Below are 25,663 nucleotides of genomic sequence, written 5' to 3' on the forward strand. Positions count from 1 at the left end.
CATCGCGCATGCGCAGAGGCCTCCGGCGCAGCACCAACACTTGGGAGACAGACCACACACACACACACACACACACACACACACACACACAAACTAGGATTTCACAGCTAGTATACATATAGAAGTGCAAATAGCTAAAACGGGGGGGGGGGGGGTGCCGAGCATGCTCGTTCTAAGTCAAACGTCTTTACGTTTTGTCACTGAAATTGTGTTTTGATTTTTAATTAAAAACATCACCATCACAAATAAAAATCTGTGACAAAAGGCAAAGAAGTTTCACTTGAAATACGCATGCTCGTGGCACACACCCTTTTACTATTCTGACTGAAGGGACCATTGAAAATATAAACATGAAACGGAAATGAAGAAAGCATTATACTAGCATTACTACATACAAAGGCGACGGTGTAAAGCGAAAATGAACCGTGTTTGTACATCACATTCATTTTAATATTAAAACATTTTCCTTTGTGATTTTTGGAGAGCCATGTTATTGAGGTCCTCAAAGAAGCTACAAAGTTTGTCACGTTCGATGCACATGATGCTTAGGGTCATACGAGAACAAAAATTTCTATATTTTTTCGAGAATCTTTTTCCCCCCCATATCTTCTTCATTTATCAACCAATTTTAAAACTGCATTATTTTTTTTCTATTTTTGAAGTCTCTCATATTGTGAGGCCCTGAGCTGTAGCTTAGGCCTCGTCCAGGGTCGGTAGAGGCGCGTTGGCGCTCCAGTGCTGCGCCCTGCTCGGCCAGGCTTTTCCTGGTCGGCTAGGTGCGCACGCATCTGGGGGCGCGGCCTCTACGTCACGGAGCTGGTTCGCCCTCATTGGGCGAACCGCTCACGGGATGCGCTTGCGAGCTGCAAATTCAAATTTGCTTGCTTGGCAAGAAGCTGAGTGGCAAGCAGGCGCGCCCCGCCCACTCACGCAGAACACGTGCATTGTCGCAATGTGTCTACCGTGAGCGTGCGCGCCCGCTCAGCGCCACCCTGGACGAGCCCTTAGTTAGCTTAGGCTGCGGCCATAGTGTAGCCGCGCGCGACGGAGCACAAGGCGGCGCGCGCCTGTCACCTCAGCGAACTGTGGACTCTGTTCACTCAGACGATGGGGAGGCGTGGCCGTGACGTCACCAGGCTTGTTCCCCCTCATTAGCTCAAACGCTCACGTGACGCGGCCGTCGTGCGAAAAAACAAATTCATTTGTCTCATCCAAATCCTGCCGTGCCGTTGTGCTTCCGCGTGCGCCGGATTGTGCATAGTATGGCCAGTCTGATTAAGGTATGTCCGCAGCCTTATGCTTAAGTCTGGCACTGCATGTACAGGACACCCCAGAAAATGAATTGTTGAAACATAGAGCAATCCTAACTGTCAGCACCGTTTTAATTCTCTCACACATCTTCCATTTAGATTGATCCAGATAACAATTGTACCTACAGCCTTCCAATGACTGTACTGAAAACTTTTTTACCCACGTTTCAGTACAGGTAACAACACTGTTGTGGGAAAGAACCTTCTTTGAGTTTTAACAGTGAGATGCAGCAGCGGCCAGACACTCAATGGAAGAGCAGAACCTGGTCATGCAAAAGATAAAAGGAGAGTGGGAACTCCGACCCTAAACTTGTAATGCCAAGCTAAAGATTTAATACACAAACATAGTAAAATAGAAATTGTCAACAGACAAGGACTACTTAGCTCACCTGATCTGTCCAGGTTTCCCTTTTTCTAAAAAACCCGGCTGTTCCAAAAGCTACTCGTGTATCGCAAACATTTTTTTAATTCAGACAGTATTTTCTTCCATCACTTAGGTTGTAGTATCTTTTAATGGACCAACATATCAATAGTACAAGGAGGTCTAGTACATAAGCTTACAAAACTGCAGGGGTCTTCTTCATCAAATGTGATCTCTAAACTAATGATATTAGACTTAAATACTGTGCATAGTGTGTGAGGTTTCTCAGAGCAGATATGCATGAGGTGTGCAAAAGATTATCATACTGTAGCTGTGATATTGTCCTCTGGTGCATTCATCCATGAGGTATTGAAAGGATAAGTATACTGATGCAGGGCTATAATCTTCCAGTATCGGTGTGGCGTGTGAACCAATAGCTGTGAATGCATGGTATGATGGGGTTGCATTTGTGACACCTTTGCTTCTGTCCAGATAAGGACTATGCCAACCTTCCAAGGCTGCCAGAGAGGTTGCCATATTGTGGGTCCATATGTACCCCATTGCTGTAGCCATTGTCTGTATAAACTGAAGAGGTGGTTGTGTTCGAGAAAACGCTAAATGTGGTATTGTCAGAAATCTCCTGTGTCTATTCTTTTAATAAGACATTTCTTGTAGTTGATGATTCATCTTCATAGTGAATGTTGGTGTTTAGAGTATGAACATCCATAGTTACCAGGATCAAGTCAGGTGGTAAATCATTAAAACTGCAGAGCTTTCTAAGACGGTCTGCGGTATGCTACATAAATCTATTTGTAGTACATACAACTGCTTTCAGTGTGTTTCCAATACATCCCAATATAATGTAATTTTCAGTAAATGTGTTGATTATGGAGATGATAGGACGGTCAGTCTCTAATGGTTTATGAATATTGGGGAGCATGTAAAAGTTGCCTGGAGATGGACAGTCAGGGATGAGTTTAAAGAGATGTTCTTCAATGTGTTCTGGAGAAAACTGTATCAGGAGAATTTTTTTTTGTGTGTGGAACCCATGAGGAGGTCTACAGAGTTTTTGTTATAGTAAGTGTGGTCCAGAAAGTGTGGTATTGCTTCTCCAATTTCATCATTGGTTTTAACAAGCTACCTGTACCACAGAACCTTTGTCAGCTATTTTTTTTTAATAACTCAAATTTTATTGAAGATTGTCATAACTTCGCATTCACATTAAAGACCAATGTTACACAAAAATACACGAGTAAGAAAAATTGAAACCTAAATTAGAAAGGGGTAGGGAGAGGGAGGGGGAGTCCGTCCGTCCGTCTTCCTCTCTTCCTTCTCCCTTTCCATCTTCTGATCCGAATCGCTCTCCTTCCGGGACTCTAGGCTATGTCTCCCGCACCTCTGTTTTCTACCTTGAGTCTTGCTCTAGGTCTCTCCAGTCTATTTCCTGTCCCCTTTGAGTCAGCGGAGAACATGTTTCTGAAACTATCACAGCAGGATTGTTGTACAATCCACTCCTGGGATGTCTGTTTGTGCTAGCCACATAATCCAGACTTTTAGAAATTTAGCGGCAGTATCATTAACCAAACTCGTTAATTTTTCCATCTGGCATACGAACCAAATTCTGTTTCTGATTGAAGAAATAGTTGGGATTTCTGTCTGTTTCCATAATGCTGCGATCTCGCACCTCGTCGCTGTTGCAAAATGCGCCACTAATTTACTTTGTATTCTGAAAAGCACCACGGCCGGCCTGTTCAGGAGAAACAGCCAGGGGTCCAATGGGATTGTGAGGCCTAAAATCCTCTGTAACCAATCTCTAATTTGCTCTTGTAAGGGCAGCACCCGAGGGCAAGACCACAGCATATGTAAGAGATTTGCCTCCCCTCCACATTGCTTTGGACAGAATGGGGAGTAACCTGGTATAAATTTGTTTCAGCGGGGTGAGGTACCACCTCATTAATACTTTATACGCATTCTCCCTTAGCGTCGTACAGATTGAGCTTTGGCAGCAGCCGTGAATATCTCCATCCATTATTCTTCCTCTAGAATTTCCCCCAGGTCCTGTTCCTATTGTGACACATAATTCAATTTCCTTGAGTATGCTAGCCCCGAACAGACCACCTCTCCGTATAGTCGAGATATGAGTCCCCTAGTTTCTGTTTTCAAAATATAGAGGCTTTCCAAATTTGTCAGTTGGGGACGGGCGAAAATGCATTATAAAATGCTCTGATCTGAAGTATCTAAAGAATTCTGTATGTGGGTGTCAGCTAGTTTTATTGTGATCTGTGGACTATTCTGAAGTGTATTTATTACTCTCTTTTCCAGTTGTTTGAGATTATATAGGACATTTTGTTTTGCCCTGTGCTTCCAAAAAAAGAACCAAATCAGAAATCCTCAACTGTCTACGTAGGCATACAGTTTCGGGTTGCATCCAGGTGACGGAGGAGGGCAGGGGGGTTTCAATGTACAACAACACTTTACATTGTAAAGAGTTTTCAGAATAGTTCTGCTCACGGTTGGAAAAGTACTCCTTAAAGTGGAGTCTTCTCAAATAACCTTCACGTTCTCACTGAATTTTGTATACCATTATATGTAAGTGTGGGGTAGAACGATAATACTTTATATAACACAGTGTGTTCTGCTGGGGAAGGGTAGTGTGTAGCTAGACTGATTACACATGGTTGTGGTGTGGAAGCATTGGTACAGTATGTGCTGTATTAGTAGTGTTTCTTTTTCTCCAGTGTAGCTCTATGGCTGTTCTTTTTGTTGTCCCTTGACAACCTGTGCTTGGTTTTCTGAAGTGACCTCAGCTTCCTATTCACGATTGTCTTTTTTAATGCTTTCTTACAGCTATGTTCCAGATGGTATAAAACATTAGCTCGGGCATCTTCCTTGGTACGTTATAATTTGTTACAAATGTAATTCATAGTGCTTGTTAAACCCTTTTAGGGGGACATAAAATCAGGTGTATGCAGATATTCCTTTTCTTTGGGAGAATGGTCTGCATATGTGCCATTGTGCATACTCCTAAATGGGTCATATCTGTAGTCCTTTGGCTATGATGTTTAATATCTTGTACGATTGAGATGTGGTCCATCAAAAAGGTACTACAGTATAACCTATTTTACTAATTTGGGTTAAAAACAAGTAAGGCACAGACAGGTATTTAACATTTTTGGGGAGATAAGTTATTTAAAGTGAAGAATATTTTTACAACCAAACTTTTTCATTTCTAAATCTAACTGGGGTATTTTTTTAATTACATCCCTCTCTATAATATCAGTAATGTGCTCTTAGTAATAATCACATACTTTCCCCAAAGTGACATACTTATAAGTCCAATGTGAGCCTGCCAGCAGGATGGTTCTGAATTGGCTTTTGTTGGTGGATGTGAAAAGAAAGCAGAAAATGCCCCACCTGAGCTCATAAACCAAGAGGAGGGGGGGAGGGACCATTCCTCGTTGTTTGGCTTGTACAACACATCCAACAGCTGGATGCAAAATGTCATCTGCTGTCCCAGATGACAATGTTTTTTTTTTCCCTTGCCAGTGGCACAGGATCAGCATAGCCAGGCGCAGATTGAAAAAAAATAAAAATAAAAATAGAACATATATACAGTGATTTTATCAAAATCATAGATTAAAAGGCCCAGATTCGGACAGGATTTCCCAGGAGAGAAATGTACAACCAGCGCAACAGCCTTGAATTTCCATGTTCTCATATTTCGTACATAGGGACAGCTAAACTCAGGGAGTCATTAACTTGTAGCCTAGAGATAACACGAAAAATAACTTAAGATTTACGGTTTCGTCTAAAATTCCAGTGGCATCTTCCACATTGTCACAATTCCTGTATTGAAGATGAGCATTACTGACATCTGCAGAGATTACAAATATTGATTAACGCAGCATGTCAATGCAAACGAGTTATGGACTTAATAAATGCCAAGAATGGTGATGCTACAATCTACATCTGACATATGAACGCGCATATTTGTACTAATGAGTTAAAGACTGGAGTCTCATTAAAAAGTGTTCTAGCGACAGAACAGAGCCCAATTTACGTTAATGGAATGTTCATGCCAAAAGGTTCTTCTGCACCGCAGCATTGAAGAGACCCCTCCATGGGGAGTTCTATTGCTTTCCCTCCATGAACCAGAAAGAAACATAATTACAGTTCCAAAAACTACATTTAATTAAAAGGAGGAATAAAACGAGACTGACAAGTCGCGCGTAATAGTTTCCAGTACACTGCTCTTGTACCGCTGTCCAGGCACAAATATTTTCCAGGTTATAACTGCATCTGCAGGATATGTGGAAAGGTGCACATGCCATTAAAAATGTTTGATACAAATCTTTATTTCCTACCCTGTATAGTCTCTGCTGGTGTGGTATATGGAGATGCAGTACATAGACAATTACTAAAACAAATTAAAGGGGCAGAACATGGGATTTCCACTTTTTAAACAAGTTGGGGTTAATACACTGGAGAATCCCTCATGCAGAATAGCTTAATATAAATACACAGACGGTGTGAAGGTGCATAAGAACCCCTTAATTACCATCAAAAGAAAATGTAAAAAAAAATTGTTTATGAGACAGATGCAAAATTTAACAAACATCAAAGTTGAAATTTTGCTAAACTTCCTACAAATCGCTCTCACTTGTAAATAATGTACTGTCTCACTTGTGCTAATTATTCGGCTTTATAGAATGGTTTGACTCTCTGCGTTAGATCCCAGGACATACTTATAAAATGAGAGGTATGTTTTAATGCAGCTTTCCATGTAACATATTTCTCCTGAATCAGAAATGCAAAATGTAAATACGTGTGTGTTTGTATGCATGTGTGTATACACACACACACACACACACACACACACACACAATCGGAAATAGCCGTGTTAGTCCAGTTGCAATGGTGCAGAATAAATTAGTTCTTCATTATTAGGTGATAAATTGTTAATTCAAATATAAAAGGTGTGTCATAAATTGGTAATCCCCCCCTCAAAAAAAAAAAAGTATCACCTAATACTGTATAACTCATTTATATTTTTTATATATATACACACACACACACACACACACACACACACACACACACACACACACACACACACACACACACACACACACACACACACACACACACACACACACACGAGTAAAAATGTGTGTAAATAATTTGTATATTTGTGTACCGCAGTTGTTGCCTTTATCCATCGGCATTCATAAACATCTGGGACAGCATCTTAAAGTAAACAATGTTCAGAAGCCATCTGGACAAAACTGCAGGCAGAAAATGAAATCCAAAGCATATGGAAAAGCAGATTTTTCTCTTCCCTGCAGCAGCACAGGATGACAAATGTCAGACTTCGATGGGAGCACGCTTCACTGTGCTATGCTTTGCAGCACCACCTGGCTCTCCTTGCACGGCCACCAAATATGGACAGCCCTGCCACAGTGGACCATATCTGCAGGGCAATAAATGAATTTCACTTCATGGCTAAATAGCAGCTTCACACAAGTAGCAAGGTCCCGTTTGTCTAGCCTGATGTGCAAATACATTTAAAAAAAGGAGCATTCATATTAAAAAAAAATAAAAACATGCTACATGAGTTCTATACTAAATGCAGAAACAAAAGTAATGTTCTAGTCAAACAGCAATATATTTTAATGTAAATTATGTTTGACAAAAAAAAAAAAAAACAACCGTATGTTACTACAATTGTTTTTATGACTTCAAAAAGCAAAGGCCTGTTGCAAATAAAGCAATATTAAAACATCCCAAAAGCTCAACAATAACTTTCAAATAATGCTAAGTATATCCAGGCAACGTACATATACAAGGTCATATTTACGAATGTAACGAGTGGGCTGTAAGGTATCTTCCAATGCCAGAAGGCGTTGTAATAGCCGCCTCCTGCTAAGTAAATATGGGACAACATTTCTTAACACTAAAAAATGTAACATGTAAATTAGGAGAGAGACAGGAAATAAAACTACATGTAAAAAAGGAGTGTTGCAGATATTACATATGATGCACGAGTCAGATAGTTTTAAGGATAAGGATTTCTATCCAGAGAGTGATGGGAGATTCTCTGCCTTGGGCTGATGTAGACTGGGCATGTCTGGTGTGCAGAAAGCAAGCTGGTCAGCGAGACTCAAGCCAACTCACAAGTGTGAGCTTATACTGGATGAGAAACAGCCTTGGGCAAGTCATTTCCAAGACTACAGAAGCACAAGGCTTCCCCCTCCCCCCAAAGGGATTAATCACAAGAAGATCCCACACCTCTGGGAACACTCAAGGAAGACTAGCATAACCTGTGCAGCTTAATATATTTAATGGTGGAAAACAAATGTGCTGAATGTGTAAAAAAAATGTTTTTTGGACCCTTTATTTTGGTGCACACCCTAGTTATACAGACGGGTCCCGCTCGTACGGCGGGTTACGTTCCCTGGCGCCACCGCAAGGCAAAAATCGCCAAAAAGCAGGACCGGCAATTTTCGGCTTCTGCGCAAACACATTCTGCGCATGCGCAGACATGGCAGCCCCTTTCTCGGTACAGCCGTATTGGCGAATCACAGAGAAGCAGGGCCCTACTGTACATAGTCAAGTGAAAAGTGGCAACAATATATATCTCAAAGATTTTTGTTTGTATACTCTTAGCACTAATATTATGTACTTAACTCTAATCCAGGGGCAGCCAACTTCAGTCAGTTGACTGAGCCACAGATTGAGCAACCTGTGCTGAAGCAGAGATATCCTGAAAACCTAACCTGTTGGTAGCTCTTGAGGACTAAAGCTGGCTGCCCCTGCTCTAGTCCCACGTAGACCAAGTTGTCTTGAATGTGTCTGTTTATCCCGATGAAAGAATTCCTTGTGGTATCATCCTGCAGTAGTTTTCCGTTTTTGAGGTTTCTTAAAACGATTATGAACAATACCAGCCGTTACAAATAACACCATGTAAATGGAAGGAAGGAACCGCTTAAAAACCCAGTAACAAGATTCACATATCCCTCTAAACCAAACGTAGAGGGAAAGTGCCACCATGTGGGTAAAATTACTAAATAGTTGTCGGGGGGGGGGGGGGGGAAATCCACCCAGCTGATCAAAGTGCCCACCTTTTAACGTGGTGCACGCTGGCGGGCAATGCTTTTAACTGGTGATGGTCATAGTCAGTGTTCGACAAACCTATACATTTGCTCGCCCCGGGCAAGTGGATTTAACCCCCGGGCGAGTGGATTTAACCCCCGGGCGAGTAAATATTGGCCCAAGCAGCACACGTTTGGTACTAGGTGGCGAGTAGATTTTTTGGTGATTTGTCAACAACTGGTCATAGTGAATACTGTGTTATGATCAACATAACGTTAATGGAGGTAACATCTTGGCCATGGCGCCTTACAAAAAAGCACTATAACCCATGAGTTACTCCTTTCAAAAGTAAACCTATTCAAATATGCTATTATTCTTTTATAAGCTGACACTTGTACATTAAAAACATTTGTGATTTTTTTTTTTCTCCAACAATTCTCTAAACAAAGACAGCTCAAACTATTGAAGATTAGCGTGTGGAACTCAGAACTGCCACCTTCCCAGGATTTAATCATTGGATGTCTTTGTTAAAGCATGACTCCGTTTTAAAACCAGCAAAATCGCCAGCAAAGAGTCCTATAGCATCACCACCACCTCTCGGAGTGAAACGTACGTCAGGTGCGCCCGATGACTAGAGATGGGCGAAACTGTTAAAATCCATTTCCCTAAATTTCCCGAGCTTTCCTTTCAAAATCCGTTGACCGATTGTTCCAGTTTTAATTCGTGCAGACAAATTCAAAACCGCCATAGGATACAATCCGTAAACCGTTGGCGGATTTTGGAATCTGCGGATTGGATTCTTTAAAATCCACCAACGGATCGCGTTATCCGCCATGTGGATTGTCAGAGATATGTTTAAAAAAAAAAAATCCGTAAAAGATTTAATCGCCCTTTTTGAGACGGATTGCGGAAATCCATAGACCACATAAACCGGACGATCCGGGGCAGATCCACGTCTGCAAAAAAATTCCCACCCTTCTCTACGGATGACGTTACAATTGCGACAAGCAGGATCTGTCAGTTGAGGAAGATGTAGGGAGGCTTTCACTACTGCAGCCATTTGCTATTTTAAGAGATTGATACAATTACTAGTGGAGACTATTTGAGGTTGTTTACTTACTGCAGCAACCAAGTTTCAGATCAGAATAGCATCTGCTGTATCATGATACAGCAGTGAACTCCTTTTTAAAGAGGCAATTCAAGTCATCCCCACCCACTCATTTTGTTCATACAAACTTGATGCAGGGGATCACCGAAGCAGAACTCCACTAATCAACCCCCCCCCCCGCGGACCCCCTGCTTCTGGATAGACTTGCCTCCTAAGGGGGTGCTGGTAACCACTCCAGGATTCACTATATGTCTGCTTACAAAGCTCCCGGGAACTGCGGGCCAATAGGAAGCTGCGACGTCATCAGGTTCAGCTTCCTATTGGCCCATGTGAGGAGGAAGCTGAAAACTGCAAGTTACTGGCATCCCCTTTGGAGTTAAGTATCTCTGGAAGAAGTGGGTCCCGGAGCTGAAATGAATGGGGTTCAGCTCTGGAAACCCCCTGCTTCAAATCTGTATTAAAAAAAATTGAAAGGAACAACGGATTGGGTTGCTCCTTTAAATTAGATCTGCCATTATAAATGGATCTGCACATCTAGCTATCCACACTGCCTTTTCAGCTGCGCCCCCTTGCCTGCTCCCCCTCGCATTCGCGCCCCTTCACATTGTTTGGTGGCATCAAATGATGCCGCGGGTTCACGTGGCGTGCGGTCACCCCGTTGCCATGGAGACGGACGCGGGACGTCACTCTGCATGACGCCGCGTTGCCATAGCACTGGACAATGTTAAAACAGCAGTCCAAGCTGCTGTTTTTATTATAATTGTTAATTTTTTCCCGTTAATATGTGCATCAATACAATCCACACAATGATAAGTAATTAGCCAAGTTGCCGAGCAATCCGCTCTCCTGTGATCGATCGGAGAAGATTCGGCTTGGGGGTTCACTAAATGGCTGCAGGAGTATTGACTCAGTATTTGTGACTTTGTAAATGGTTGCTATAGAAACAAAAAAAGCTGGCTGCATTATAAAAAAAAAGAAAAAAAAAAGGGTGAGGGGGGGAGAGGTACTTTTTCTATTTTTTATCTACCTGCAGCTCTGCAGCCAGCGGGACCATTGTTGCTGTGCACCCTTGGTGATTTGTTACCTGGTATCGTGAGTGCACCTTTAGACTATTATTACATTATAATACATTAAAAATGTAATTCAGAGTTGCTTAAAAAAAAAAAAAGTAATGCAACAAATATTTTCTCATAGTACAGAAGGGATTTAAAATAAAAACACATGTAAGATATTGCTTACTCTGCACCTTTAAAGACTTGGGACCATTATCCTTTGCTGGCATACGTTGTTATTCCAGTGTAACACAGTTATTCGAGTTCCAACATGGAAGGATTGATTCCACTTAGCCACCGAGTTTCTAAGAAGCCATCAGACAGCTTAACATATACTTATCATTACAGTGGAACATCCCTATCACATTTCTTTGAGGCTCCTCACTAGCTGATACTAATTAGGTGATTAGTACAAGAGCAGAGTGATTATGTATCTCTGCCCACACAAGGCATTAGATCAGTTACCATCACTCCACACCATACTGCAGTTTTAGTTACCCTCATTGCCCTCCCTTATAGACCTCAAACATACAGGGTCGACCCACTTTTCAGGGCGTATATGTTGGAAATACAATGCTTTCCATTTTGGTCAAAATAGAGAGCACCAAATTAAGCTACAGATAGAATACTTATACACTGGGAGGACACATCCAGTCTCAGTGCAACATAGTTATCCTACCCTGGTTATTAAAGCATCCATTGTCACTATGTATCAAAGTATTCACTAGTAAGGGAGACATTGTCACACCCAATTAAGTGGGACAAATATACATTAAATCCCATTATAGTCTTGTCGTTGTTTGATTTATGCAGTCACACCTCCATATCATCTTCCTCCTCACATTTGTAATTAATTGCTTCACAGTCTCACCAGTAATTATTTTAAATTAGTTTGGCTTATTTTATTAGACCAATAAAAGGTTAAATCTTATCAGCTATAATAGCTAGGTGTGCTCAAGTGGACCTCTCTCATCTGGAGCTAGTCCCTTCACTACTGTAGCTACCAACAATCCTGTATTTGTCTCCAGGACACCAATATCAAATCTACATAAAATCTTAGACTAAATCGCAGGGAAGTGTCCGAGGGGAAATGGGTCCCGAGTAAAAGTCCCTTTCATTCACCAAAAGGAGCCTGAAGGCTAATCCTCTGTGTAATGAGATTACGTCTGTAAAACAGTCTTCCCCTGGAGACACCTCTATGAACATATGGGAGCAGGACTTGGCAACTATAATAATTTATTTGTATACGCAGCTTTTATTTGATGTTATTGCCTTTTAATTAATCAATAATAGTTTTCGTGTAGGGAGAAATAAATAAGTAAATTCGTTTTTTTATTGTATCTAAAAAGAAAAGATTTTGTTTATCCATCTTCTTTGTGCACAAATCTTTTCAGAGCAATATATTAACTTTTTTTTATTTTTTATTATTAATCATAGTCTTTGTTCCAAGTACTATATGTGCAACCTCTGCTTCAAGGTCAAACCTCTTGCTATTGAACACACCTCTCTGGTTCTTCAGCTGAAGGTCTAGATGATAAGAGCATAGTTAATAGATTTCTATTATTAAGCAACCACTTCTTGCGCAGCATTATACAGCAGTGCTAAGTCTTCAGACATTCCAATTAAAAAAAAAAATGTACTTCGTTTTTCTCCACATAATAGGATACAATAAACCTACCTGAAAACCTACAAAACTGTGGGAGGAAAAAAAAAACAACAACTGCTCACCACCATGAACATTATTCACCTCAAAGAACCTTCGGTTAGTCTGTGTTAATGAAACTGCGTATACAGAACGCAAATAGTTATATTTATTTCAAAATGTTAGCTAACACAATGGAAGAATTCCTTTAAAAAAAGTAATTTGCTTTAACTGCAAAAGCAGCAGTCCTGCCTACACCAATTATTATGTACTATATGCAAGATGCGAGTAGCGTTAATGAGAAATAATAACCTAAGCTGCCGATCGATCAGTTTTCCTGTGATCGATCGACCAATATCCTCCTCCCAGAGCTATCAAAATGGCTGGCTGACTGTGCTGCAGGCTGTGAAATGCTACAGCTGCCATGTAACATATTACTAAGTGTAACATTATTGTTTCAGCTCAGCAATATGCAGTTCTCTGATGGGAAGACTAGCAACAAAGTACCACAAACAGATCTGTTGCAAAGGGCAGAGCTCAAAAAGGTGTGCGTCAAAGCCGGATCCAAAGAGGAAGTTGCAGCCCAGGGACGCTCAACACATTAAAACTCATTAAAAAAAAAAAAAGTATTAAGAGATGGAAAATATATATTGAAAAAAAAACTAAGTAAGTATTATGTAATACTACACAACTGATCTCTTAAACTATATATACACCCGCATACAGTGGTCGACAAAGCCGGTCGCCCCTCGAAATTGCCCACTTGCGATTGGCCCAAGCAGCACACGTGGTGCTGTTTCATTTCTCCTGCTCAAGCTTCAAAAAAAAAAAAAAAAAACCTCCCCGATTGGTGTGATGCGTCTTGGCAAGCTACCAATATTTTTTTTTGCCCGTCAGCCCTTTGCTCCCCCCCTTCCTGTCTTACTCCCCCCCTTCCTGTCTTACTCCCCCCCTTCCTGTCTTACTCCCTCCCTGTCTTAATACATGGCCCCCTTGTCAACCCATGCGGCCCCTTGTTCCCCCCCCCACTGCAGTCACATGCCACCCATTGTTCCCCCCATACACCCCCTGCGGCCCCCTTGTTCCACCCCCTGCGGGGGCATCCAAAGCCCCCCCCCCAGTCAGGCCATCTGCAGCAGGGTCCTGCGGGTGCATTGGCAGCCCCCTCCCCCTCTACCTTCTCAGAAATGAGTCCACCGTGGGCCATCTGCAGCAGCCAGCAGTGGTGCTGCTGCTACAGCCCCCACGTGTCTTGGGTAAGTCCGTTTTTTGTTTAATATGTAGGGGGGGGTTTAATATGTATTGGGGGTTGGGTGTGTTTTTTATATGTATTGGGGAGGTGGGGGTCTTTTAAAAATGTATTGGGGTGTTTTTTTTTTTAATGTATTGGGGGTGTTTTTTTTTTTAATGTATTGGGGGTGTTTTTTTTAAAATGTATTGGGGTGGTTTTTTGTTTTTGTTTTGTTTTTAATGTATTGGGGGTGTTTTTTAAAAAAAATGTATTGGGGTGCCGGGGGTCTTTTTAAAATGTATTGGGCCGGCGGGGTCTTTTTAAAATGTATTGTACCCACCCAGTCACCCAGCCCCTCACCCCGTCTCCCTCGTTGCAATACAATAAATAAACTTATGTCAAAAACAAAAGTTGTTCTTAATAGGAATTTATTCGATTTTTTTTAAGGCGGGCTGGGGGCGGGGCTAAGTAGCGAGTAGAGTTTTTTGGTTCGGCGAGTAGATTTTTGGGTGATTTGTCAGCCACTGCATATAGATTATTTGAAGCCTGTATCTTTGTCAACTGAATGACAATTCCTGCTGCGCTTTCTGATGAGCTTTCATACTCCATTCTGTTGCTTTTCCAACTCTTGTTAACAATGAATCCTATAACACTGATTCTTCCATTTTATTTAATTCTGTAATATAATATAATATAAAAAAGGTGTCTGCTTTTGAGCTCAATGAGGTCTTCCTCTTTTCTTCTTGCTCCACTACGGCAAACAATATCCAATTTAATCTGTTCAAGTTTGCCTTCCAGTTCTCGTAGTGCTGCTTCACTGGAGAGAGTATGGCCATTGTAGGTAGCAGATTTAGGTTTGAATGACAGCTTTTGTTTACATTGCAAGGGGGCGATCCATCCTCCGGAGAATGAGGTCCATTGCTTTTAGATGTCTTCCATATTTGGGGGCTGGGGCCCTACTTGCTGTGTGCGCCTCATTTCCATGTTGGCAAGAACTTTTTCTACTAGCCAAACCGGATTGAAGCAGGGGGTCTACGCATTAAATTAATGGAGTTCAGCTCTGGGAACTCCCTGCTTCAATCCTGTGTAAAACAATAAAAATATATGTTCAAAAATAAGCGCTTGGATTACTTCTTTAAAGTGGTAGTTTCATGTAGTAGCCAGAATATCTGAGCCACCTGTGCTGAAGCAGCGGTATCCCCAATACGTGGCCCTGTTGGTGGCTCTTGAGACTGGAGTTGGCCACCCCTGACTTACGCTATCAACACTGCAACATAGAATACGGAAAAGAACACAGGGCTCTTATTGAGCATTACTTAACACTGGGCATCATTATACGGTCAGTCTACTGCTGGAGGAGTTTAACGTACAGTATAATGCATTACAAAGCAAAGGGGTTGAAAAGAAAACACTTCTCAAGCATGAAGACACGCGCTTTGACCCTTTCACTGCCATGTGTTTAATACAGGCAATTTTCGTTCTCGTGGGTCATTTCTATTATAAGCCAATATGTCTTGTATTTTCTATGAAATTAAATATGCAATTAACAAATTGATTTTGGTGTAATTAAATGAACTACTAAGACTAGTATCTATTGCAATACTCGGGGGAGGGAGCAACTCCATTTCAACAAACTCTTAGAAAAAAAAAGCGTTATTATTGTGTGTTAGGCCATCACATGACAATTAAAAAAACAGACTGGTTAATACACAGGGGGGAAAGATAATACAATACAGGGAAAATAGCAGAAGATAGACAAATGAATTGTGATGGAAAATAATCCCGGTCTCCGAAGTTTACAATTCTTAGTAGTGTTAGATGTAAGGATTTTACTATGTTACAGTGCATGGCAAAGAGAATACTTTGATAAGAGAGTTAAGAATAACAATAAGGTACTTATCAGCATGGTACCCAAGTAATACACTTGGATAACAATTGAACATTTGAATGTTAAGTCACAAAGGCTGCCTAGGATATTATAACGACATCTGCCACTCCCAGAAAAGTCTTGCAGGCTCTTAACCTTCTTCCACAACAGCTTCCTAGGTGGTTCTCCCTAGAACGCAATCGCCCTTTATTCTTCCAGTGTGTCAAACATGCTGCTTCTCTCTGATACAGTATGTATGGATTGGTGGGCCCGTCGGCCCCTGTGATCAGATGCGAGGGCTTCACAGCTGCAAGCATTCTTTTGGGAACCCAGCGTTCACTTTATCCCTGCCGCTTAATGCAATTACTGAAGTCGTTCGTGTGTCAGTAACGTCATTTGCACATTTTTACAGCTGAGTGGAAGGCAAATCCTTTCTGAAAAACTGGGTAACATGCAGGCCTCCTGCACTATTTTACCACTTTAGTGGCAAATGACTGCTTTGTTGCCACCGTACGCTAGGGAACCCATTACAAAGCACTAATAATCAGTAAGAAGAAATGTTAGGGGAAAACACTCAATCCTTTTGCTGACGGGGAGTGGGTTAAAATCTATTGTTGGACAAGCATTTCATCACACAAATCAAGAACAGACTGCAGAAGACGGCTGATAAAAGCCTTATAATTATAACCATACATATAGGCATACCCCGGTTTAAGGACACTCACTTTAAGTACACTCGCGAGTAAGTACATCTCGCCCAATAGGCAAACGGTAGCTCACGTATGCGCCTGTCAGCACATCCTGAACAGCAATACCAGCTCCCTACCTGTACAGAAGCTGTGCGCAAGCGGGGAGACTATAGAGCCTGTTACAAATGCGTTATTTACATCAGTTATGCACGTATATGACAATTGCAGTACAGTACATGCATCGATAAGTGGAAAAAGGTAGTGCTTCACTTTAAGTACATTTTCGCTTTACATACATGCTCCGGTCCCATTGCGTACTTTAATGTGGGGTATGCCTGTACTCTGCATCAGTGGCTGTATAAATAACCATGAACTGGAACATACAGAAATGTTAAATATTTTAAGAACCAGTATTAACTTTTCTTTTTTTTTTTAACATATAAACCTTGCCAATACGGTGCATAAACTAAATTGATGTTTTTGAAATTAAGTTACAGGCAAGAAACACACACACACACACACACACACACACACCCATACAAAAATAAAAGGCACTCCTCTCGAAGGCCCTACCTGTGGAGCGGGTCCTTATGCGGCAGCTGCGGCTATGAGGGAGCCCACCCAGGCAGTGACTGTGGAAGTTGGGCCCCACTTCCTTGTAAGCACCGCCGAGGTGGGCTCCCTGCGCCTCCTCCTGGTAAGGCCTCGCACCACAGGTAGGGCATCGGGAGAGGGTGTAGAGAGAAAGGGGCCTTTTGAAATGCCAGGACGTTGTTCCGGTTGCTAAAATAAGTGCTGGAACAGCGTTCTAATGCGTGGAGGATGGGCCCCTAAAGGTGGTAGGACCAGGCTGCACATATGGTAGTTCCACCACTCCCACGAACTGTTTTAAAAAGAGGAGGTCCGAGCCTGAAAAAGAACATTCTGCAAAAAAGCAATGCTAGTTAGAACTTTGCACTGTATAAAATAATAGTAATAATAATAATAAGTGTAGTCAGGACTGGTTTCCTTGGCTACCGGTCTGCCCCCTTCTGGCAGTAAGCCCTGGTAAGAACAGGCTTCCAGGAGTTATCATTTGTTTTCCCCACCCAAAGCAGCTTCAGTTAGTCACAGGAGAGGTGATGGGACTAGGCCTGTGTGTGTCCAATCAGGGACTCTGACCTGGTCCTACTTCCCTTGTACTTATGGAGCTGCACTGCTAAATTTAGTCAGTGCCTCCACCTCCTTGAGAGGGGCTGGTCTACCCAACCAACTTTGCAGGGCTCTGCCAGTTCTGTACGCCCTCCCTTAGTGGAGTGGAGTGAGGAACTATACCCTCTACTCGACCAGGGAGTAAGGGAAGAGCAAGGACTGCTTCAGGTGCCCTTGGCCTGGAGTGGATGTCCAGGGTACATCCTGAGGCTGAAGCCCCAAGAAGTGAACTGGGTATGCTGTGTGAGCTATAACCTCTGCCAGTGTACAGAATAAAGAGAGCCTGTTTGAAATATATCCTCTTGCCTGAGACTACAATCTATCAGGGGGAGCGGAAGCGAGTTTCTCCTGCAGGGATTGTCTCCATATACCTGGAGCCTGCAAGAGATGGAGGCGCTGACACCAGGAGAGACAAATCAGTTACTACCCCAAAAGCCTGTCCTGTTCTCCCCTATAACACCACAGGAAGCTCAGATCTACTATGAGCCAGCAGGTATGCAGCACACCACACAGTGTAATGGAAGAATTTCCCAGGGGGTGGGGGAAAACAGCGTTACATAATATCGTTTTTCTTATATTGTGCCAACAATTTTACACAGCACTCTGCACTGAATTCTGCAGGCACAGTGTGGCCCTGCCCCATGCTAACAATCTAACTTTGGTGTGTTGGGTGAAGGGAGATAAAGTAACTTGCCCAATGTCACAAGAGTAGCCGACACTAGGATTCGAACAGTGTTCACTCCCCACAAAAGTTGGTATTATTCTCACGACACTGCCCCATCAGCGCCAAAAGTCCACTGTTAATTCCCTGGAGCACTATAGTGTTCCATTTCATGCAGTAAGAAGCCAATAGAAAAACAAACAGGATAATGTGCGCAAATTACTACCTCTATTGTTTTACCGCTTCACCACCTTAGTGTTAAATAATAATGCACAACCTCTATTTCGATAAACAGGAGTCTGCAGCTATATTGATAGGGATGTGGATACCCCTATAGCAACTGAAACACAAAAAAGACAACAGCGCAAACGCACATAGTGAAGTTTGTAAAAATATAAATGTGTATATTATTAGGGTAATATATCTGCGTACATCAGATCATAAGGTATACAGCATTTCATGTACAAGACATGGGTTACCAGTCGTCGCACTGCCACCACCAGACCTCGGGAGTTCCCCTTCACAGCCTCCAAGACAAGCTGTCACGATGTTGGTGTGAAGCCTCCACTCCGGTGCTGTGTGCGGATCGATGTCCTTTGCCGGTCACTGCCGTCGATAGCCGCTTGCTCCTCAGACCTGCCGCCGATTGCAACCGCTTCAAGCACTTCAAACACTGGGGCTGCCTAGTTAGCCACTAGGTTGGTTTGTCACATGTCCCGTGTGGTTTTTGCGACCGGCTGTAAAGGGAGTCTCGGCGTAAAGCGTGATATTTCCGTCACTCCAGCATACCGAGTGCAACAGATAGAAGAAATGAGTCCAATGTAGATGAACCACGCAGATTGTGGAAATAACAGTTCTAAGAGTAATAAAAATCTTTATCCAACGCGTTTCGAAGCGTGAGCTTCTTCTTCAGGGATAAATTTGTATATATTAAAAGCATATATATATACCCTTCAACCACTGCTGATAGGTCAGACTCAGGGGCATATGAACCAATCGGTTCAACATTACACAACGTCCCACATATGTGTGTATAATGAAGTAATTACTTCTTTTCGGGCTCGTGTGAATTAACCTCATCAGCACTGGTCTGGGCATCAATTTAAATCACATTTTTAAGCAAAACACATTTTTATTAAACACATAGCACAAGTATAACTTTAAAATCATATTAGTAAAATTGCCAGTGATTAGTGACTTTCAATGGCTCTGAAATGAAACAAACAAATGGTTAATATATCATATTATATAAAAGGTATATATAAAAAAACATAATTGTTAATATGAATGGGTATCACGGATGATTTCCAAGTCTTTATACATGACTTAACACATGACTTATGTTAGACAAAACCTTTAGGATATTCTCTATGACACGTTTATTAATATAGACACCATAGGTCTATGTTCTCATTTAGACCTTTTGGACCTAAAGTTCCAAGTTTGTGGATCCAGCAAGTTTCTTGGACCGAAATGTCTTTTATTCTATCTCCTCCACGTCTACTCTGAGGGATAAATTTAATCCCTTTAAAGGTTAGGGATGAGGGGTCTTTGTTATGATGGGTAGAGTAGTGACGACTTGCGCTGTGAGTCTGTAAGGCATGTTTTATATTTCTCACATGTTCTTGAATACGAGTTTTTAGACTGCGCTTTGTGCGGCCTACATATTGCAGGCCGCACGGGCATTCCAATAGATACACTATGAATCTTGTATTACAATTAATGAAATCTGTAATATTGTACACTTTATGATCTATATTTGATCTAAATGTTTTACGCTCAGAATGAAGGAGTTTGCATGTGCAACATCTCCCACACGGGAAATTCCCTATTACTTTGTTGCTCATCCAGGATTGAACAGATTTTACATCCACAGATTTCCCAATATCACTCGGGACTAATATATCCTTTAGGCTACGGGCCTTTCTGTATATAAATTTAGGAGATGTGCTGATATGACCACTTAAGATGGGATCTGTTGATATAATACCCCAGTGCTTTTTTATAACTCCTTCTATTTGTCTATGCATGGAATTATAATTAGTGATGAATGGAACTACTATTCGGTCTTCATTGACATTTGGTGGATTTTTCTTTTTTGGTATTAACATTTTATTCCGATCCATTTTCCTGACTTTTTCTAGTTCCAACATAAGTTGTTTATAGTTGTATCCCCTTTCCAAAAATCTTAAAAACAGAAATTGGGCTTGATGTTCGAAGTCGGCTTCATTGCTGCGTGTGGGAGGGCGATGAAGAATCTGTAGATCGATTTATGAAATATATCAACCACAATGAGCATAATTTGGTCTTCACCCATGTAACACACACAGAGAATGTCAGCTATTTGGATCTAGATCTAAAAGCTTCTGAAGCAGAAGGGGTAACAACTACAACCTTCTTTAAGAAGGTAGATACGAATAATCTCTTACTGGCCTCCAGCAATCATAAAAAATCTTGGATTAGTAACATACCTGGAGGCCAGTTTATGAGAATTAAGAGAAATTGCAGCAATGAAGCCGACTTCGAACATCAAGCCCAATTTCTGTTTTTAAGATTTTTGGAAAGGGGATACAACTATAAACAACTTATGTTGGAACTAGAAAAAGTCAGGAAATTGGATCGGAATAAAATGTTAATACCAAAAAAGAAAAACCCACCAAATGTCAATGAAGACCGAATAGTAGTTCCATTCATCACTAATTATAATTCCATGCATAGACAAATAGAAGGAGTTATAAAAAAGCACTGGGGTATTATATCAACAGATCCCATCTTAAGTGGTCATATCAGCACATCTCCTAAATTTATATACAGAAAGGCCCGTAGCCTAAAGGATATATTAGTCCCGAGTGATATTGGGAAATCTGTGGATGTAAAATCTGTTCAATCCTGGATGAGCAACAAAGTAATAGGGAATTTCCCGTGTGGGAGATGTTGCACATGCAAACTCCTTCATTCTGAGCGTAAAACATTTAGATCAAATATAGATCATAAAGTGTACAATATTACAGATTTCATTAATTGTAATACAAGATTCATAGTGTATCTATTGGAATGCCCGTGCGGCCTGCAATATGTAGGCCGCACAAAGCGCAGTCTAAAAACTCGTATTCAAGAACATGTGAGAAATATAAAACATGCCTTACAGACTCACAGCGCAAGTCGTCACTACTCTACCCATCATAACAAAGACCCCTCATCCCTAACCTTTAAAGGGATTAAATTTATCCCTCAGAGTAGACGTGGAGGAGATAGAATAAAAGACATTTCGGTCCAAGAAACTTGCTGGATCCACAAACTTGGAACTTTAGGTCCAAAAGGTCTAAATGAGAACATAGACCTGTGATGTCTATATTAATAAACGTGTCATAGAGAATATCCTAAAGGTTTTGTCTAACATAAGTCATGTGTTAAGTCATGTATAAAGACTTGGAAATCATCCGTGATACCCATTCATATTAACAATTATGTTTTTTTATATATACCTTTTATATAATATGATATATTAACCATTTGTTTGTTTCATTTCAGAGTCATTGAAAGTCACTAATCACTGGCAATTTTACTAATATGATTTTAAAGTTATACTTGTGCTATGTGTTTAATAAAAATGTGTTTTGCTTAAAAATGTGATTTAAATTGATGCCCAGACCAGTGCTGATGAGGTTAATTCACACGAGCCCGAAAAGAAGTAATTACTTCATTATACACACATATGTGGGACGTTGTGTAATGTTGAACCGATTGGTTCATATGCCCCTGAGTCTGACCTATCAGCAGTGGTTGAAGGGTATATATATATGCTTTTAATATATACAAATTTATCCCTGAAGAAGAAGCTCACGCTTCGAAACGCGTTGGATAAAGATTTTTATTACTCTTAGAACTGTTATTTCCACAATCTGCGTGGTTCATCTACATTGGACTCATTTCTTCTATCTGTTGCACTCGGTATGCTGGAGTGACGGAAATATCACGCTTTACGCCGAGATTCCCTTTACGGCCGGTCGCAAAAACCACACGGGACATGTGACAAACCAACATAGTGGCTAACTAGGCAGCCCCAGTGTTTGAAGTGCTTGAAGCGGTTGCAATCGGCGGCAGGTCTGAGGAGCAAGCGGCTATCGACGGCAGTGACCGGCAAAGGACATCGATCCGCACACAGCACCGGAGTGGAGGCTTCACACCAACATCGTGACAGTTTGTCTTGGAGGCTGTGAAGGGGAACTCCCGAGGTCTGGTGGTGGCAGTGCGACGACTGGTAACCCATGTCTTGTACATGAAATGCTGTATACCTTATGATCTGATGTACGCAGATATATTACCCTAATAATATACACATTTATATTTTTACAAACTTCACTATGTGCGTTTGCGCTGTTGTCTTTTTTGTGTTTCAGTAAGAAGCCAATGCAGGATATTACAAGGTTTTGTGACGTTTTTAATGACAGCGTTATCGTAGTGTATGTTCATGTTCAGGGGAGGAAGGCTTCCTAAGAAATCTGGAGGATTTCTATTACCGTATTTCCTCGATTCTAAGACGCACTTTTTTTCCCTTTTTCACGTGTCTGAAATAGGGACTGCGTCCTAGAATCGATGTACTCAAAAAAACACACAAAAAAAACAGCCAGGGGGCGCTGCAGAAGCCACAGCAGCTTTCAGCGTTTGCCCTGCGTTTCTGCCACCCCCCGCCCCCCCACACAGAGGAGCAGTGTGTCCCGTTGCATGCCCCGCGACTCTGCCACCAAACCCCCCCCTCCCTCCAAGTGCCGGTCCCCAAAGGAGCAGTGTATGTTCTGCTGCATGCCCCGCGCTCCCCCCCTTGCTGGAATTACCGCCCCCACACAGGAGAGATTGATTCAGCAGTGTGTGGCTGCATGCCCCAAAAGCCCTCTGTCTGCCCTCTGCTACTCACAAGCCCCCCTCTCCCCTTGCTCCAAGTGCTGGTCCCCAAAGGAGCAATGTATGTTCGGCTGCATGCACCACAAGCCCCCCTCCTCCCCGTCTCTGCTCGTTGGAAGTGCCGCCCCACACAGGAGAGATTCATTCGGCAGTGTGTGGCTGCTGCATGCCCCACGTTCCCTCTGTCTGCCTCTGCTATTCACAGCTGTGCTGCCGGCACCACAAGGCACCCCCATCCCGTTCTGTCTGTCTTGTCTCTCTGTGTTTATCTCTTTCAGTGTATGTGTGTGTGTCTCTCTGTGTGTGTGTGTATGTGTCTCTCTGTGTGTGTATGTATCTGTCTCTCTCTGTGTTTGTGTGTGTGTGTGTGACCTTTCATTCTCTCCCCTTCCCTCCAATCTCTCTCCCACTTCTCTCCTTTCTCTCCCCTCCCCCTTCTCTCCCCCATTCCCCTCTCTCCCTCCCTCCCCCCTTCTCTCTCTTCTCTCTCCTCTCTCTCCCCTTTCCCCTCTTTCCCCTCTTTCCCCTCTTTCCCCCTCTCTCCTCTCTCTCCTTTCTGCCCCCCCCCTCCTCTCCTTTCTCCCCCCCCCTCTCTCTCCTTTCTCCCCCCTTCTCTCTCCTCTCCCCCCTCTCTCTTCTCCCCCCTCTCTCTTCTCCCCCCCTCTCTCCTCTTCCCCTCTCTCTCCCCCCCTCTCTCTCCTCTCCCCCTCTCTCTCTCCTCTCCCCTCTCTCTTCCCCCTCCCTCTCCCTCTCTCTCTTCCCCCTCCCTCTCCCTCCCTCTCCCCCCCTCTCTCTCTCTTCCCCCCCCTCTCTCTCTTCCCCCCCCCCCTCTCTCTCTCTCTCTCTCCTCTTCCCCCTTCTGTCTCTCTCTCTCTCTTTCCCCCCTGTCCCTCTCTCTTCCCCCCTGTCCCTCTCTCTCTTCACCCCCCCCTCTCTCTTCACCCCCCCCTCTCTCTTCACCCCCCCCCTCTCTCTCGCTTCCCCCCCCTCTCTCTTCCCCGTCCTCTCTCTTCCCCGTCCTCTCTCTTCCCCCGTCCTCTCTCTTCCCCCGTCCTCTCTCTTCCCCCGTCCTCTCTCTCTTCCCCCCTCTCTCTCTCTTCCCCCCTCTCTCTCTCTTCCCACTCTCTCTCTCTCTTCCCCCCAACTCTCCCTCCCACCCCCTCTCTCTCTCTCTCTTCCCCCCTCGCTCGCTCTCTTCCCCCCTCTGTCTCTCTTTCTCTCTTCCCACTCTGTCCCTCTCTCTCCCCCCCCCTCTCTCTTCACCCCCCTCTCTCTTCACCCCCCCTCTCTTCCCCCTCTCTCTCTTCCCCCTCTCTCTCTTCCCCCCTCTCTCTCTCCCCCTCTCTCTCTCCACTCTCTCACCCCCCTCTCTCTCTCTCTTCCCCCCTCTCTCTTTCCTCTCTCTTCCTCCAACTCTCCCTCTCTCTCTCTTCCCGCTCTCTCTCTCTTCCCCCTCTCTCTCTCTCCCCCCTCCCCTCTCTCTCTTCCCCCCTCTCTCTTCTCTCTCTCTTCCCCCCAATTCTCCCTCTCTCTCTCTCTCTCTTCCCCCCCTATCTCTCTCTTCCCCCCCACTCTCTCTCTCTTCCCTCTCTCTCCCCCCCTCTCTCTATCTCTTCTCCCCCCCCCTCTCTCTCCTCCCCCCTCTCTCTCTCTCTCTCTCTCTCTTCCCCCCTCTCTCTCTCTTCCCCCCTCTCTCTCTCTCTTCCCCCCTCTCTTTCTCTCTTCCCTCTCTGTTCCCTCTCTCTCTCTTCCCCCAACTCTCCCTCTCTCTCTCTCCCCCCCCCCGCTCTCCCTCTCCCTCTCTCTCTCTCTCTCTCAAAAAAAAAAAAAAAATTCTGCACATTTAATATAGTGGGTTTTTTTCCTCAATTTTTTTTATTAAATCAAGGGTGCGTCTTAGAATCGATGGCGTCTTAGAATGGAGGAAATAGGGTATTTGCCTACATATATACATCGGATTTACAATTATTAGCATAAATGATCGACAAATACACAACGAAAACTTGCTGCCATGAAAGCGAGTACGAAAAGTATCTAATGCCCTAAAAACTAAAATAGGAGACAGAAATGAATCTGGGCCAAAATGCATTTTCAGGATTGTTATTACAGTCTTTCCAAATGCAAGCCTATATTGCACTTTGGTTTCCAGCTACTTTATAATATTTTGAACCCATGTTTGCTAAATCAGCCTTATTTATATTGATGAAGGAAAGCAACTGTTATCTTGGCTAAAGTAGCCAAGATCCTAAATAACTCACATTAAAGTAGATCTCTTTTTGTAACTTTCTGCTAACTCCTCTGGAATCAGTAACATTGAAAGTTCAGTATATTTAGTTTTGCTTGTTCTATTAATAAAACCCCTATACTGTAGACAATTATTATATTAATAAGACCCATATAGGTATTTTTCCTAGTCATCATCAGTTCCATCTCAATCATCACATTTGGCAGAATGATACAGACGGTCACTTTAAGAACATACTGCTTATTAGAAGTAAAAGAAGCAGAGTTTTCGCTTTGACTTCAGGCTGGTTCTTCAGCCTCCATCATAAGGATG

The 25,663-nt window shown here is 42.8% G+C and overlaps 1 protein-coding gene across 5 annotated transcripts in view; it reads right to left on the reverse strand.

Annotated features, from left to right (window-relative positions):
* USP45 (ubiquitin specific peptidase 45) overlaps positions 1–25,663 on the reverse strand; it is a 109,660-nt gene that overhangs the window by 72,382 nt on the left and 11,615 nt on the right. The window contains exon 1 of one of the 5 annotated variants that reach the window (XM_075597518.1): positions 6,869–7,036. The exons of the other annotated variants lie outside the window; for them this stretch is intronic. Within the exon in view, the coding sequence (XP_075453633.1) occupies positions 6,869–6,896 (28 nt within the window). The 5' untranslated portion in view covers positions 6,897–7,036. Of the gene's footprint in view, positions 1–6,868; positions 7,037–25,663 lie in introns of those variants that run through there. 5 annotated transcript variants of the gene reach the window in all.

Source organism: Ascaphus truei, chromosome 4 (assembly GCF_040206685.1).
Source record: "Ascaphus truei isolate aAscTru1 chromosome 4, aAscTru1.hap1, whole genome shotgun sequence".
NCBI classification, from domain to species: Eukaryota; Metazoa; Chordata; class Amphibia; order Anura; family Ascaphidae; genus Ascaphus; species Ascaphus truei.